We start from the raw sequence: 17,755 nt of genomic DNA, 5'->3' as shown, positions 1-17,755 counted from the left end.
GGACCTGAAACAGGAAAACTCCAAATCTGATGTTAATAAAGCACCAAATCAAAACAAAACTGGCTTCATTTCTTTGACCATTATCCTATGTGCCTACTAAAAAATGTGTTCTCTGTGGAGGATTGTGGTTATTAAATAATGCTGCTTTAGACAGTCTAAGTGGTTTTGCTGTAGCACAGAGCCAGTGAATGGGGCCTATTTAGCCACCGCTGGCTCCAAATGGAGCACAGGAAACTGCCTTAAACTAAGTCAGACCAATGGTCCATCTGCCTCAGTACTGCCCACACTGGCTGGCAGCAGCTTTCGTTGGGTTTCAGAGATGAGGACATTCCAAGTTCTGTTTGGAGGCAGCAGGGATTGAACCTTGGACCTTACGCATGGAAAGCAGACACTCTGCCACTGAACTATGGCCATTCCTCTGATAACATCTGCAGCAGCTGGTCCTATGAGACTAGAACAGGCATAGGCAAACTCTGGCCCTCCAGATGTTTGGGACTACAATTCCCATCATCCCTGACCACTGGTCCTGTTAGCTAGGGATGGTGGGAATTGTAGTCCCAAACATCTGGAGGGCCAGAGTTTGCCTATGCCTGGAGTAGAACCTTCAGGCGGCAGGATCAGGGGAAAGTCACAACCAAAAGATGCAATAACACACCAGACCTCTGAAACATCCTGTTGCTCAGCCAAAGTTCAACTGGAACAGGAAGTTCTTCTTCTATTCCTTCCTGTTCTGGAGGATCTAATGGTCAACCTGAGTAGGCAGAGTCAGTCCAGAACTTGAAGTTATTTCACTGAGAAACTGCCACCTGCAGTTCAAACGTTGACCACCTAGGAAAGCTGCACACAGATCCAACTGGTCATAGAATCAGAAGTGACTGCAGGTGTTATCTAGTCTGACAGAAGTCCAGCCGTCATTAAATGGTGCTGTATAGCATTTGAATAAAGACACAGTGAGACAGCAGTATTTTCAGGATGGTATGAGCGGCTCCTTTCGAACTTCTCTCCTCTCCCGTAACTTTTATTATCCTTTGTTCTCTCCTCTCGCATGGCCGTTTTCCAATGTCTCAAATTACCTACATCCGGTCATGGCTTAAACCCACCCATCGCCATATAGGGTCATTACTGCCCAGAGGGGGAACATAACTCCATATAAGGCAATGCACTTAATACACTGCAAGGCACGGACATGCAGGTCACTGAGGTCAGCGAGGCACCAGGTGGCACTACAAGCCTTTTTCATGACTTTCTGGCTCCCACACTAGTCCAACCTGCTGCAATGCAGGATTCTTTTGCCCAACTTGGGGTTGAACCCCCCCCCCGACCTTGAGATTAAGAGTGTCATGCTCTAAATTGCTGCCCCATCTTTCTTCTGCCATTCTTCTATGGGTAGAGCATACTATGGTGTAGACTTAATGGGAGTTACTGTGCCGCAGAAGAGGAAAATGCAATAGTTAGCCTTTGAGAACCTTTCAAAATTCTGGCGACACACAATCACACACGAACAGGGGTTTTAGTATAAAAATTAATAACGAAGCTATATTTGAAAACAAGACAGCATCTAGGAGCTCTTGAGAAGCAATTCATTAAAACACACACAGAGAGAATTGCTCTGAAATGCTGAAATGTAAAATAAAAGGTAGTTTCAAATATGACTCATTTACTTACAAAACATGGAACCCTCCCAGGGTAATTTGCTGAAATGAACGTAGAGTGACTTATAAGTGCATTGGGGTGTCAAAAATGTAATTGCAGCATTTTTGCACACTTGGTAGGTGGGCCGCCAATACTTCTACAATCTATTAAACACCTAATTAGTTGCTTCAAGGTGGAAGAATCATGGTAATGTCTCTGACTGCACAGTACTTAATACTATGAAAACGGACCAAAGGTTTGCCAAGGTCCTTTCTCACCTGTTGCTTCAGACTACCTTGACAAAAATTAATAACAATAAAAGTATGTAAATTACTATAAAATCAAAGAAGTGTAGGGCTGGAAAAGACCCCAAGGGTCATCTAAGCAGGAATAATAGCCATTATGGGATTTCCCTGAGCACTTTGGCTCTCCAAATGTTGCAGCTCCCATCAGACCCAGCAAGTATGGTCAGTGACTAGGCATGATGGGAGTTGTAGCTCAACATCATCTGGAGGGTGAAAGATTCCCAACATCTGACATAGGGAGATGAACCCTGATGCACACACAACCTAAGGCACACTGGCTTCCACAAGGGCAGGAAATGTGAACATGTGACCTATGTAACCTCTCCCTAAAAAGGGGGTGGGGTGGAGAGACAATTGGTACTAAAAATGGTTATTTCCATGATTCACTCATATACATGCATACCTACTTCAAATTACGTACATGGAAGGTTGGAGAGGGATTTCATCTTTGGCAAACTGCTCCCTGAAATGCCTCTTCTGACACCCCATTAAATGCAACAGCAGATGGTTGGGGTTGAGATGAGCTGTGTGGGGAGGAGCTTGGGTGAGTTGTGAGGAGAAGGGGAGGGGCTTGGGTGAGCTGTGAGGGGAGGAACATGGGTGAGCTATGAGGAGAAGGGAGGGGTTTGGCATGAGCTGTGGGGGAGGGGCTTGGGTGAGCTGTGGGGAGAAGGGGAGGGGCTTGAAATAAACTGGGAGGGAAGGGGATTTGGGCAGGCTGGGAGGGGAAGGCCATTGTCTGAGCTGTGAAGGAATAGGTGAGGTTTGCGTGAGGTGTAAAGGAAGGGGGGGTTGGCTATGTGTGGCAACTCTGTAATCAAGTCAGTAAGCATTTGCCTTTGCTTTTCCAATTCCTTCCTTTTCTATATTTTTAAGACCTTTGCTCTCCCCTTGATTTTGCGGTCTCCTTACTACCTCAGTCAAATTTTTACTAGAAACTCCTTATAGCAGGGAGATTCTCTTTGGGGTGATATGTTACCATGTTAAGCAACACAAATGGACAGTCCTAGGGTTTAGTCTACTTCAGGTCTGTCCCAATTTTGCATTGATCTGCAATGGACAAAAATTACATTCGAATATTATTTAGATACACATTTTTGAATGTAGTTTCTCTTACAGTCTTACAGCCTACTTTTAAAAGCATCTTGAAACGTTTTGAATGGAAAAACCCATCACAACATTTGGAGGAGTGTGAAATCTGACTGTTGGCTCTGGGTTCTCACCAACCAGCAAGCAGGTGCAGATCAGGGTCTGTTCATATCAGAATTCCAAAAGATAAAAATTCCTCAAGCATGCCTAAATAGCCCCTGTGATTCATGCTACTGTACATATGGCAAAGAGGAAGCTGAGGGTTTGTTTCACTATGCATTCAATTGCTATCTTGCAGAACAGGCTTGTAGTAAACATCTTTCCCCATCGTCCTAAAGGTCACAGTCATTGGTCAATTTACAGGAAATGTATTACCTATTCACCAGTGCAGATAATAGGGTGATGGAACAAAGAGTTGATAAGTTTGTAATGGCTACAGTGAATCCAACACCAGTTGGATTCATGTGGCTGATTTGCTCTTTGGGCACAGTCACTTGTATCCACCAAAAGGCTATTTTGCAATCTTGGAGACAATTGCAAAAGAGCCAGCATAGTGGTTAGAGTAGAGGGCGATGACCTGGGAGACCAGGGTTCAAAACCCCACTCAGTCAAGAAACTCAGTGGGTAATTTTGGGCCAGTCAGTCTCCAAGCCCAGAACAGATTTTCAGCAAGTCCAGAATTGTCTATTCTGATTTGTGGGACCTTTTTTGTGTGAATCATGTGCTCACCAAGCTACAGTCTTCCTTCCACCTAGCACAGCAATAAAAAAGCAGACTTTAAAGGAAAGCTCACCCACCATTTACATCTGCTAAGCTTCTCATTGAGGAGCATCTGGGAAACCTTTGCGGAATCTCAGGATGCCCCAGAAGACCATTCTGGTCTAACTCAGCTTTCCCCAACCAGCTGCCCTACAGATGTTGTGGACTACAAAACAGCTGCACTGATGGGTCTCTTGGGAGTTGTAGTCCAAAACAGACTGGCAAAGGCTGGTCAAACCTTTGAGTGTGATGTCACAGGACGGTTACAATATAAGGACATGCATTAGCTGAAGATGTGCTGCAGAACGGTTCTATATGCAGTTCTGGCATTACGAGAACTGTCAATTGTCAAGCAAAATTACTGTTATTCTCCAACACCAGGCATCGTTCAGGACTGCGGAGTTACAGTAATTTGTCTGACAATTTCTGTGCATGCCTCAGGTTAATGTCAGATCTGCTGTTATTGTAAAGAGAAAAATAGCTCTTTTGTAAAAATAATGTATAAACAATAAATGACTCAGTGTTCTACCCGAGCACTTAAAGGAAACTACATTTATTTTGTTCACACACTGGAAGCCTAAAAGTTCACAGGACCGGAGGCAGTTCTCGCCACAATGGAAGTTTTAAAATGGGTTTTCTTTTTCTTTCTTTTTTAAATTAAAAGTGGCATTTTAAGCCCAGTGCCATCCCACTGGCAAAAATAGATGATATTCTTTACAGTAGCAGACTTGGTAAGGGGAAAACACTATTTTTCAATGGGCCTCTATCTTCTGTTTCATGACAGTCACTACCTATGTGTGTGTGTGTGTGCGTGTATGTGCACATGTGTGCAAAGCAAGGGTATGCATGAGCAAATTGACACAACTTGTTGCTAGAGGCAGAACTAGATGTTATGCTTGACACAGGGATCTTGGCGTCCCCTTTTTTATGACAATTTCCCTCCAAACTAAAAATCTTGCTGTACTAGAAGCTCTGTTGCAAGCCAAACCAGAACTTGTTTCACCTCTCATGGGGGAGTCTGTTCCCTAAACTTCCAAACTTGTTGATCCTCCAAATCATTGCCTTCTCATTGCTTCCCCAGTGCTAAACTCTCTGCTTCCCATCTGGTTCCTTTGTTTGTAGCGTTGAGAGGGAACAAAGGGTGGCATCCTCGCCCCTGCCCCTTTTGACATCTGGCATGCTGCTACAGCTGCAAGCCACACACTAGGGACACTGCGTGTTTCTAACCAGCAATGCTTGATAGGCTGGGAAGAATTGTCTTCCCTGCAGCCAATTGAGGCTTACTGTTAGGATGACATCAACAAGTTGGAATTGCAAAGTCTGAAGGGTCCCGACTCCCATCTATTCCAACCTGATGCTGGTGCAGAACAACTGTTGCTAAAGGATCTCTACATGCTTATCCAGGCTCTGCTTAACACCACCCAACAATGAGGAGGCCACCATCTTCTGAGGCAATCTGTTCCACTGGTGTGCATCCCTATATCCCCATGGGACCCCTTACAGTGGAAGTCCTTTGCAATGCATTTTGTTAGCATAGAGAAGGAGGATAACAGGGAGGGTGTTGCCGGATGCCCAAAAGTTAAGAAATAGCCATTTATTTTCCTGGGCATTTGTTTGACATGAATGCCTGCTTTTAATGGCTATTGGGTGTTCATTTTTGTGTTGGATGGATGGTGGATTTTTTTCTTTTTCATGTTTCTGGGTAATGTTTCTAAAATAAAGACCGCAGTATATCTGTATAGTTTTAATTGTTACTTGATTGCATTGTGGTGCAGCTGAGAGCTCCAGATTTGGCTGAGCCTTCCAATCAAACACTCAAAGAGAAAGACAGAATGGGGGGAGCTTTTAAAGTATTTGATTTGAATGCTTGAAATCCCAAGGGGCAAACTGATGGAGGGCAAGTGACACACATCTCTTATGCATTTTAGAGTCTCAACATCCAACCTGCTTTACTTGCATGTTGTCAACATATGTGTAATAGGTATGAGTTACTCGTGCGTAAACTGGTGCCTTTCTCGGTTAATTGCCTTGTTAAACCTTTCTGACTGCACAGCCCCTTCTCATCGTGGCTGCCTCAGTCACTGGCAGAATCCGTCAGTGGGCGTTTCTTGAACCTCTTCCAGCATAAAAGTTGTTTGACACCCAGTCTCCTCCTCCTCTCACTGCGCGGGAGTCTTCTGCGCAGGGAAGGCGTGGGTAGCGGAGGACCTGGGCTCTCCTCACTGATGTCCAGTGAAGAGTCCTGGAGCCCTCTCTCCAATTCCCCCGTCTGCCCCCCTTTATCCCTGGTGTTGCGCTGATTGGCTTCCCCCTCTACTGAGCTGTTTCTCCCCCTGCTGCTGGGTCCTTCGCCAGCATCATCTGGGAGCTTCCCCTTCGCCTCTCGCTCCGATGTCAGTTCCCTGACAATATGCAACCATGCTAAAAACAAGACTTTCTACCTCCTCCTGCAATGCTTCAGAGTGAAGGTAATCTCTGACTGCTCAGCTCCAGTTTACCAAAGATGTCAACAACATTTCTAATCCTCCCATTTAGGCTGCACTGCATCTTCCTTTCTATGGTACAGCAATTTCAAGGACCCACAAATAACATCATCTTGCCTCCAGGACCAGTTCCAGAAATGCCAACTTTAATTAACATGTAGTTGTTGGGAGAAAATACATGCATTTCACACTTTGATGACAAAAAAGCAAAACAAAATAAAAACCACTTTGGGCATTGTGTACTTTCCAAAGGTTTTGCTGAGGAAAAGAGGCTTCGGAACCCCCACTCCAATGATAAGGGGATAAATGTAATAGCAAGAGTAGAATCATAGAATCATAGAGTTGGAAGAGACCACAAGGGCCACGAGTCCAACCCCCTGCCAAGCAGGAAACACCATCAGTAACTGAGATATAGAGAAATATGACTGCATAGCCATGGTTAGCTATCATCACAACAACTTTGTGAAGTAGGCTAGGCTGAGGCAAAGTGACTGGCTCAAGGGCAGGCAGTGAGTTTCATGGCTGAATAGGGGTTTGAACTCAAGCTCTAATCAAGCACGCTAACTGCATATGATGATGCATGATGAAAACATTAATACCTACTCTGAAAGCTATCCTGCAAAGTTACGCAGTTAAAAAGCTGGAGGTTAGGAGTCCGCGACCAGAAGGAGGAGGAATACCAGGAGGAATGGAAGAAATTTAAAGACTATTTAGCTAAATATGTTAAGATAACTTAAATAGAATTCCTTGCAAGTATCAGATTGGCCTAGGATTTAAATATGTGATGTTATAGAACAATATGTTTAAAGTTAAAATGAAAAGAAAGAAAGAGGTTAATTGACTAAGTAAATTTTAGGTGAAATTAGTTTTGGAAAACTGCTACAATGGTATATATGGAAATTCAGCCAGGGAGATTCGAGGAAGTCACCCAAAAATGTTAACAAAAATGGAATTATTACAGTTAGGATTTATGTTTGCTTGTTTGTTTTTCTTTTTGATGTTTTCTTTTATATGTTTGTCATAAATTTGGGAAATCAATAAAAAAATTGGGGGGAAAGCGCTGGGGTTTAGGTACAATTAAATAACAAAACACCAGTACTCAAAACTGGAGCTACTTATTTCAACACTGGAGAGGGATATAGTTGCTGTACTAAAGTAGGCACAAATACTGGAGCTAAAAGTTACAGGGAACATCAAGGAACGTGCAGGGGAAAGGCAAGCTGAATAGTTCAGGCAAGAAAAGGAGAGAATGCAGAAATGAATGAAAAAGAATTTGCTGCCATGGGAGAAGTGCAAGATGACTTGGGGGGAATCGTAGATTAAGGTATACCTCTACCCCCACCATCACCCACTATAGTTTGTACAGATAATAAAGCCTGGAAAAGACAGGTTGGAGTCTTGCCTGTTTCCTCTCGAGCAACCACCCACCCACCTGACACGATCGTATATTGTATATCGTATATCACATATAAAAAGGTCAACAGCTTTGACCTGCACTCCTAAAAAATTGGAAGATCACTTCCAGTTTTTATTCTGTGAGTAGATCACAGTTTCTTGTGAGTTGGACGTCCCTGTTGTAATCAATAACTTTTGTGACCCATAAAACGATTGTCTTCATTAGCAGAAAGGGTGTGATTCAGTTGGGAGTGTGGGGAAGAATATAGCTGCCGGGCTGGCTTACTAAATATGAAAATTATACACGGGTTTCGCAGGTTGTGTGGCCATCTGTCATGAATGCTTTAGTTGAGATTTCTGCATTGCAGGGGGTGGCCCTGATGCCCTCTGGGATCCAACTTTACAATTCTATTATTTCCTGGAGTTTAGTGGTACGAGTTTGGGTGTTTTTCTGCAGGAATCTATAAGTGAAAGGTCATCTGTGGGACAAGGTGTGGTGTGGTTGTAGTTCGTTGAATGACCCATGGCTATGTTCAAACCAGGCTAATATCTCCTCTTACGCTGGTTCAATAAAAGAACTTTACAATCACTCTTACTCCCCTTGATACTATATTGATACTAGCGTGTATTTGCTTTGTTTTGAGGAGGCTTAAGCCTTTTAATAAGGCAATACTTTTAGAAGACACCTGAAAGCAGCCCTGTTTAGGGAAGTTTTAAATGTTTGATGTTTTATCGTGTTTTTAATATTCTGTTGGGAATCACCCAAAGTGGCTTGGGAAACCCAGTCAGATGGGCAGGGTTTAAATAATACATCACTATCATCATCATCATCATCATCATCAGCATCAGCATCAGCATCATCATCATCATCATCATCATCATCATCAGTATGCTATCTACTTGAATATTTGACTAGCAGGTTGGGCGATCTGATTCAGTATAAAGCTATTTGATATGTTCATGACTAGGAAAAGCAAAACAAACCTTGCAACACTATGATGATCTTAATTTATGCAGAATTTAGATCCTTCTAGGAGCAGAATTCTTCAGGATACACAGGCATAAGCTATCCGTGTTGGTGTCCAGCATTTAGACCTACCTGTTGACGCTTTCTCTGGAGAAGTAGACTGCATATGTCTGAATGTTCCCTTTTGCCTCCGCAGGTGGGCGCCAGCTGAGACGGACAAATCGACTGGAGACCAAAACAGGGACCACATCTCGGGGAGCAGAGGGGAGGATACTGGAACTTGGGATAGCTAAAGAAGGGGAAGGAGAGGAATCCGTCAGAGAGGTTGGTGGTGCAGGGGTTTCGGGGCTAGTGGGAAGAGTTGTAGTAGGCACAACTAACATTTTTGAAAACAAAAGGACCAAGTGGATTAGGTGTGATTCAGATGAATGGAGGAACAAAAAGAGAAAAGAAAAAAGAGAACTAAGAGTAAAACCACTCTTTAAAATTCAGTTCCTTTCTTTTATAAATAGAAAAAAACATCAAGAAGACATAATTGTGTAACAGAAACACCAAACACCTTGGCTTCCCCAATTTAAGGATGTCATCCTAATGAGGGAGTCCCACTAAATTCAATGGGGCTTTCTATCAGGTAAGTGGGGCTAGGATTACAGTTTAAGCAACCCCCTTTTTCACAGAGCTCACATTCCTACAGAGAGTTAAGCAAAATTATTAACTGGGTTCAGTAACACTGGCTGTGCATACATTACTGGCTTAAAACACAACTAGATTGCTCTTTTTCTCAATTAGGATCATAGCTGGTTTGGGGGGAGATGCATCAAAATACAGTATTTCATAAGAAACAACAGGATGGATATGGACTGCAGCATGCTCACATGTGTACGCTGCTTGCCAAACCAGGGGTGGGAATGCATAGCTTGCCAAGTAAGCAGGAGTGTGTACACAACCTCTGTGCTGGATTTTGAACAGAATCTAAGATCAGGGGCATTGTTAAGAGGTAGCTCAAGGGGTCTGAGGCCAGGGTATTTTGCAGTGGGCCATTGATCTCCTTCCAATTCCCCCACTTTCTTTAAATAAAACAAAAACTTACTTTATTTCTGCTTATAGGGCAGCTGTGTACACTGGAATGCACAGTGCTGATGGGATCTCAGCCACCCACCATTTTGATTTTCCAATGACAACTATGGATTTAAATCTGCATGTGCAAACATTATGCAAATTTGTGCCATGGGCTTGTGCCTTGAGTCCTTAAGTGTCTAGAAACATGTTTCCAAAAGACTGTTTTCTGCAACACACAATGAAACACGTGGAATACCATGGGCATAAGGCCCAAATACTGAATTCCTGAGAAAATTAGGATTATTAGGGATACAAGCCTAGAAACTTCTCAGGTCATCCTGAGGTCTCCCTGATGCCACCATTAATAACCAGATGATTTTTTAAAAAAAAAATTCCATCAGAGTTTCTGAATATGTCAAAGGCCCAATGAAGGTAGCCGTTGCAATTTTCTACAACCATGAACTTGTACCAGCAAGCCACAGAATATAAGCATAACACAATACGGAATGCAACCACAATGCAAAAAGACAAGAATTAAAATCAGAACTTGCAAACAAATAATTAAGACATTAGAAAGTTTATGTTGAGAATCAGTCTTAAGGTACCAGACGGAGGATTTTTGTACAGCTGCACTGAATGTGCAGACACTAAAGACCTGGGCAACCCTCAACTTCACAGGGGATGGATAGTTCAGAAAATGAGGGGATGAGGATTCAACAGAAGGATTCAACAACGAATCCCCTGCTGACACAATCACACAGGCAGAGGTTACTCTCTGATGTTAAAGAACTACATGAGACTTGCCAAAGGTCAGAGGTGGGGAAGCTTTTGTGTCCCAATGGCTACATTCCTGGAGAAGCTTTTGGAGGCCACACACCAATGGTGGGCAAAGCGAGGTGCAAACCTGGGAGGAACAATGGATGTGACAGAATGCTACACTGCAGCTATAGAACATCAAAAGTCTTCTATGCACAGACATATCTATCCAGGCAACCAATAGGTACCATCACTGTTCAAGGACACATTCCAACCTAATAAAAGCACTTCAGCAAGGCTTCTGAGGGGTATAGTCCCAAGAGCCACACAGAAAGGTCTTAAGGGCCACATTTGTTCCCCAGTTCTGTGGTTCCCCATCCCTGCCATAGGCGATCAAATCTACTGCTACAAAAATTTCAATAATTGCTCTGTCAGGGAATACTGATACCTGACCTATGTTGGGTCTTCCCATACTTGGGTTGGCTGTGCCACAGGGGCAGGCAGTTGAGAAGCTGACCTTTTAAATGTTCCTACAGTGCCCTGGAGAGGGACGCGGGTGGCACTGTGGGTTAAACCACAGAGCCGATCAGAAGGTTGGTGGTTCAAATCCCTGCGACGGAATGAGCTCCTGTTGCTCAGTCCCTGCTCCTGCCAACCTAGCAGTTTGAAAGCACATCAATGTGCAAGTAGATAAATAGGTACCACTCCAGCGGGAAGGTAAATGGCGTTTCCGTGCACTGCTCTGGTTTGCCAGAAGCGGCTTAGTCATGCTGGCCACATTACCCAGAAGCTGTATGCCGGCTCCCTCGGCCAATGAAGCGAGATGAGCACTGCAACCCCAGAGTCAGCCACAACTGGACCTAATGGTCAGGGTTCCTTTTACCTTTACCTTTACAGTGCCCTGGAGTGATACTACATTAGACAGTGTGATAATGTGAAAATGGTGGATGGATGCAAGCTCATCTTCTACAGATCGCAGCAATGCTGCTGTTACTGCTTCTCATCATAACCAATAAACTAGCCAGGTTGGAGGGTCTACCAGTGTCAAAGGTGGCCCTCTTGCAGTAGCTCAGTGGCAGAGCATCTCTTCTGCATGCAGAAGTTTCCAGGTTCAATCATTGGCATTTTCAGGTAGGGCTGGGCTTGGGAAAGACCCCTGTTTGGAAACCTGGAGAGCTGCTGCCAGACTGGACTAATGGTCTGACTCAGTATAAAGCAGCTTTCTTTGTTCCTACTGTGCAAGGGCACTTTGCCAGCAGGGACCCCACATCTCATGCTGATGTTGGTGTGAATCCAGCTTCCTTTGGATTCAAAATCCAGCCTACACCCTTGGCGATGCCCTTTCTGATGTATACCTGAGCAACAGTTAAATCAACTCAACCAAACTTCATCAGTAGCAATGTGATGCCTTGCTTAACTCACCAACCAGCCAACAACGTGCTTTACTATGCAGCTGTCTGCATGTATTGAAATAAGTCCACTGAGCTCAGTCGAGCTTATTACCAGGTAAGCTTGTGAAAGATTGCAGCCTTAAATAAAAGGATTTAAACTGGCTCTTTTGGAATCAGGCTGAAATTCTATTGGCTGTTCTAAGCGCTCCAGATATCAGTAATGAACCTGAGTTCAGAAGCCATTTCATGCATCTCCACCCCCTATCCTCTTGCAATTCTGCAAACAGTGATGTGCTTACAACATAACATTTTTTGTTACTGCTGGTGAAGGGAAAGCCCATACCTCTTTCACCTTTGCAAGCTGCTAGCAGGATGGCAGTGAATAGTAAACATGTTATTTACACTGAGAGTACAATGCAAAAAGAGACAAGCACAGCAACAGCCATTTTTTTAATATTTCTCAATAGGTCCCTTCTAAATCAATGAAAGTTTTTACAAGCATGCTCAATCATTTCATTCCTTTTCCTTTTTTTCTAATCCAGGGATATTTGCCTTTCACAATAGATTGTACTAATCTGCAGACAATGGGCACTCCCTTAACACTTTGTCCTTGCACAGTCATTTAAACATGTGCCAGAATACTTTTGCCCAGGAATTAATGGCTGAACAAGGTGGAAATGAATCTAACAGCCAGGTCCATTACTGTTAATTATCTCTACAGCCATTTCCAATGTGCAAAGCACTTTACAGCTTACAGCTCATTTATCCTCACAGGGATCTTGCAAGACTTGCCCAAGCCCACACAGCTACCTTTGTCAGTCAACAAGGATCAAAACCAGAGTTGCTCCATTTCTGTACTCAGACTTAGGATCCTAGTCTTGTGCCAAATATTTCTCCTGAATCCCACCCCCACAACCATTCTCCATCAATTAATGGGGGGGGAATGCATCTGAAAATTAACAAAAGAGACAAAATGACGGGGTTTGGTGCATTTGCCTCATTTTTTAAGTGCTGAAGGAGGAATTTGTGAAATGTTCTTTTGTTCAATCTACAAATCATCTGGCATGGAGGGGAAAGGGAGACATGGAAGTTGCCAAATATCAACCACTGAGATGAGTTCCATGGCTGGTGTCATTTGCAGATTCAGAGGCAAGTCTCGGGATACCCTTTTGCTTCAGTCTTAATCAAACCCTGAAAGAGTCCTGGAAATGGTACTTTGGCAAAGGAGCTAAGGATGAGGTTGGACATGGGTGGAACATAGGAAGCTGCCTCACATTGGGGTTAGACCATGAAGCCCTGAAGCCCTGGATAGCCATTGACAATCACAGCAGGCAATAGATGGACCAGTGGGCAGACTCAGTTCAAAGTGGCTCCCTACATCGCTTTCTGCTGCTCCAGAGGGATTGCCAGAAGGGACATTCTGACCAAACATTAGGAAGAACTTTCAGTAGAAGCTGTTTAATAGATTGGACTCCCTCGGAAGATGGTGAGCTTTCTTTCAGTGGAGTATTTTAAGCGGTGGTTGGATGGTCATCTGTCAGCAATTCTTTAGCTGTGATTCATGTACAGTGGTACCTTGGGTTACATACGCTTCAAGTTACAGACTCCGCTAACCTAGAAATATTACCTCGGGTTAAGAACTTTGCTTCAGGATGAGAACAGAAATTGTGCAGTGGCGGCGCAGCAGCAGCAGGAGGCCCCATTAGCTAAAGTGGTGCTTCAGGTTAAGAACAGTTTCAGGTTAAGAACAGACCTCCAGAACGAATTAAGTTCTTAACCCAAGGTACCACTGTATTGCAGTGGGTTGGATGAGATGACTATGGTGGCCCCTTCCAACTCTCTACAATTCTATGATTCCTATGCTCTGAAGTTTATTGACCATCTGGGCTGCATCAATAGGAGTATAGCATCTAGATCAAGGGAAGTAATAGTGCCACTGTAGTCTGCTCTGGTCAGACCTCACCTGGAGTACTGTGTCCAGTTCTGGGCACCACAGTTCAAGAAGGACACTGACAAACTGGAACGTGTCCAGTGGAGGGCAACCAAAATGGTCAAAGGTCTGGAAACGATGCCTTATGAGGAATGGCTAAGGGAGCAGGGCATGTTTAGCCTGGAGAAGAGGAGGTTAAGGGGTGATATGATAGCCATGTTCAAATATATAAAAGGATGTCATATAGAGGAGGGAGAAAGGTTGTTTTCTGCTGCTCCAGAGAAGCGGACATGGAGCAATGGATCCAAACTACAAGAAAGAAGATTCCACCTAAACATTAGGAAGAACTTCCTGACAGTAAGAGCTGTTCGACAGTGGAATTTGCTGCCAAGGAGTGTGGTGGAGACGTCTCCTTTGGAGGTCTTTAAGCAGAGGCTTGACAACCATATGTCAGGAGTGCTCTCATGATGTTTCCTGCTTGGCAGGGGGTTGGACTTGATGGCCCTTGTGGTCTATTCCAAATCTATGATTCTATGATTCTATGATATGATTCTATGACCATTCCAGGACCATTCCAGGACAGCCAGAGGTAGATAACTGATTCTTTCTTTTTTGTTTTGTTTTGTTTTGTTTACAAACCCAGAAAGCGCAGAAGAGCAAAGTTGAGCCATTCTGACTCGGATTAGATCTCTTGACTGATCTAATCTGCCAGTACAAGAACAGAACAGCCAACAGCAAGTATACAAACACACAATGGCAGCAGAGAAGAGCTTTTCATCAGGTCATAATAGGGGCATCGCTGGCTCTCATAAGGCCTGTTATTAGAGGCTAAGGGGACCTATATATTCCTAATAAGCCATTAGTGCTGCTAAGAGAGCATTGTAATAACGGACATCTGGCCTTTTGCTCAGAGACCCAAGCACACAACCCATCAAGATGATACTTAAATGAGGCCAGCAATTTCCCTTATGGACATTTATCTACATCTCATCGACACAGTGTGATTGCTAAGAAAAAGCAATGGAGTTGGTGGAAAGCTAAGGAACTTCTCTTAAACATCATCCTCAGCTATTGGATCAGGGCCTGCTTGCATGAGCATTTATTGGGGTGGGGGGCTAGGTGGTAAGCATCCATGTCAGGGCAGCCATAAGAAAAAAGGGAGCTGCTTTCTCACACCACAACATGAAAGTAAAGTAAGTAAGTTGTCCATGGGGAAGAGAATGGATGACCCAGAGAGAAAAGAGTCCCCATATATTTGCATCACTATGATACCACTTTAAACAGTTGTAGGTTCCCCCAAAGTATTCTGAGAGTTACAATTTGTTAAGGGTACTGAGAGTTAGGAAACCGTTCTTCCCCTACCAGAGCTACAATTCCAAAGTTCCCTGGGGATGGGGAGAGACTTAAACCACTCTGGAAACTAGTTCAGAGAGCACCCTTAACAAACTACAGCTACCATAATTCTTTGTGGGAAGCCATGACTATTTAAAATAGTACCATAGGGATTTAAATGTATGGTTGCTCCAGCCATACAAGTTGCTAGGAGTCACAAGTGTAGGCAAATTGTTGCTACACTCAAGTCTCATTTACAGGCTTCCTATAAGCAGCAGAAATACAATACAACTCCAGGAAGCTTTGTTGGGTTAAGACAACCCAACTGTTCCATGCTTTGCTTTTGTCCCACAAAGCTCTATGTTATGCCTTTACAGTCATACCTCGGGTTGAATGTGCTTCAGGTTGAGTGCTTTTGGGTTGTGCTCCGCGGTGACCCAGAAGTAACGGAATGCATTACTTCCGGGTTCCACCGCTCGCTCATGCGCAGACGGTCAAAATGATGCCACACGCATGCCCGGAAGTGGTGAATCGCAACCCGCGCATGCGCAGACGCAAGTTGCGTTCGCTTCTGGAGGTGAATAGGGCTCCAGAATGGATCCCATTCATGTCCAGAGGTACCACTGTACTTGTTCTGGGGTGCCTTTGAGAAGAACATGGAGCCTTAAGATCTTGAACTGCCCCCAGGAAGCTCAGACACTGCAACAAGTATGCACAGAGAAGGGTCTCAGAATGGAAGAAGCTTCTTGGGCAAGCTGGTATGGATGGAAAAATAAACTAGAACAACCATATTAGTCTGGATGAATGCGAACAGCATTAACTGTTAGAGAAACTGCAGTTCCTCTCCCGCCAATACCACCACCCAGTCTCATGACTAGAACCTCTTGAGCAGGCTTCCTCAGACTTGACCCTCCAGATGTTTTGAGACTGCAATTCCCATCATCCCTGACCACTGCTCCTGCTAGCTAGGGATCATGGGAGTTGTAGGCCAAAAACATCTGGAGGGCCGAGTTTGAGGAAGCCTGCTCTTGAGGTTATTAATAGCATGCATTTGGAAGCAAATGGGATGAATGAAAACTGACTCTTCCTGAAATAAAAATTGTCCAGTCCAAAAATATGATTGAAAAGCCTTACTTCAAAACTTAACTCTAAAACAAACTTAAAACAAGTTACATTCAGATAGATGCATAATATCATATGCTGATCCCAGCACAGGCAAAAATCTTAGAATATCTTCAATCCAGAGCTAAACAACCTACTTTAGCCTTCGGCTGTTTTCCTGGAGAGAGATTAGCAACATCCTTTCTCTTCAGTGGCTTCAGAATAAAGAACTAACACACCGAAAATGGAGCCTTATGGATTAGCACATGCATAGATCTGTAATTGTATCCTTTTCATATGGTTTAAGTTAAACAGCTTGCAAGTGAGGCACAGTCCTGTTGGCATCTGTCTGTCTCGAGAGACAATGGATGCAGCCCTACTGAATCATTAACTGTTAAGCTCTCTGCAACTCTTGTTTAGCTTCAATGGAAATTTCCATGCCATGCTACGCAGTATACACGCAGACACATACGGAGTTATTTTCCATTTCAATGTACAGTTAAACAATTATACTTAAAAATCTCTGCCACCTGTGCTCAGCTAACATGGGAATGTTATGGAAGACAATCCTGTTCGGCTCAAACCTCCACCAATTTCCTGGATCAAGGAGCAAAAACTCAGGTCCTGGCTCCTATTTCAGCCTGCGGTAGGCTCTTGCATACCTATGGAGAGAGCCTGAACAAGCCTAGACATTTCAACAAGGACATTTGATGCATGCCACAAAAGAAGTGCACACAGGTAATGCCCAGAGTTCAGCCTGATGCAAGATAACAACCTTATCTCCCCATCTTTGAATGTAGCATTAAGTGATCACAGCACCTGCTGGGGAATCTCAGCCATTGCATTTGATATGTTCTGCTTGCAAAAGGAAACTTTTTCATGTCTGATGGGAGGAAACGGGGTGTATTCTTTTTCATCATAAGCATTTTTGCTGGATTCCATTAGCAAATTGCTGCTGATACAAGTGCACAACAGCAGGAGGGGTGGCAGGTGAGGATACAGAATTGCTGGCAGAGCTGAGCTGAGCTGAGGAAGCTCAAAAGAGCATCTGGCCACCCTGTCTCTGGCTTGAGCCCCAAGCTAATGGTCTCTCGCTTTCATGAGCACAGACAAATTAAAAGGGAACGGAGGGAACTGCCAATGCTACAAACCAATTAGCTTTGTACAAACTGTGCGTGATCAAAGTGCCTACTAACAACGTGCATATCCGAGAATATATGAATTTACGCAGCATAAGCCTGCAACAAATCCACAGATCTCCTCCCCCCAACATCACAGCATCCACTCTGTTAGTTTTGGCATACACCATCGGAGGAAACGGAGCGAGTCTAAACTTAGAAGCCCAAACAAAGCCCTCTGCCAGCTCCAGTGCACCAAGACCTTTTCACATCTGCCGTATGTCAAATCAGATCATCCTAGCACATCTAGTCTAGCTCTGACCACTCAGGATGCTTACAGCTCTCTCCTAGGTTAGGTGTCTCCCTGCCCTGTAACCAGAGATCTTTACCACTGAATATGCCACGGACTAAACCTGGGATTTTGTGTATGCAAAGTGC

The 17,755-nt window shown here is 43.9% G+C and overlaps 1 protein-coding gene across 4 annotated transcripts in view; it reads right to left on the bottom strand.

Annotated features, from left to right (window-relative positions):
- Positions 1 to 17,755, bottom strand: part of DCC (DCC netrin 1 receptor) — a 948,093-nt gene that overhangs the window by 255,014 nt on the left and 675,324 nt on the right. For all 4 annotated transcript variants that reach the window (XM_082241768.1, XM_082241769.1, XM_082241770.1 and 1 more), the window contains one exon: positions 8,763 to 8,919. In XM_082241768.1, the coding sequence (XP_082097894.1) occupies positions 8,763 to 8,919 (157 nt within the window). The remainder of the gene's footprint in view (positions 1 to 8,762; positions 8,920 to 17,755) is intronic.

Source organism: Podarcis vaucheri, assembly GCF_965113315.1.
Source record: "Podarcis vaucheri genome assembly, chromosome: 11".
In the NCBI taxonomy this organism is placed as follows: Eukaryota; Metazoa; Chordata; class Lepidosauria; order Squamata; family Lacertidae; genus Podarcis; species Podarcis vaucheri.
This window is presented reverse-complemented; position numbering and strand designations above follow the sequence as displayed.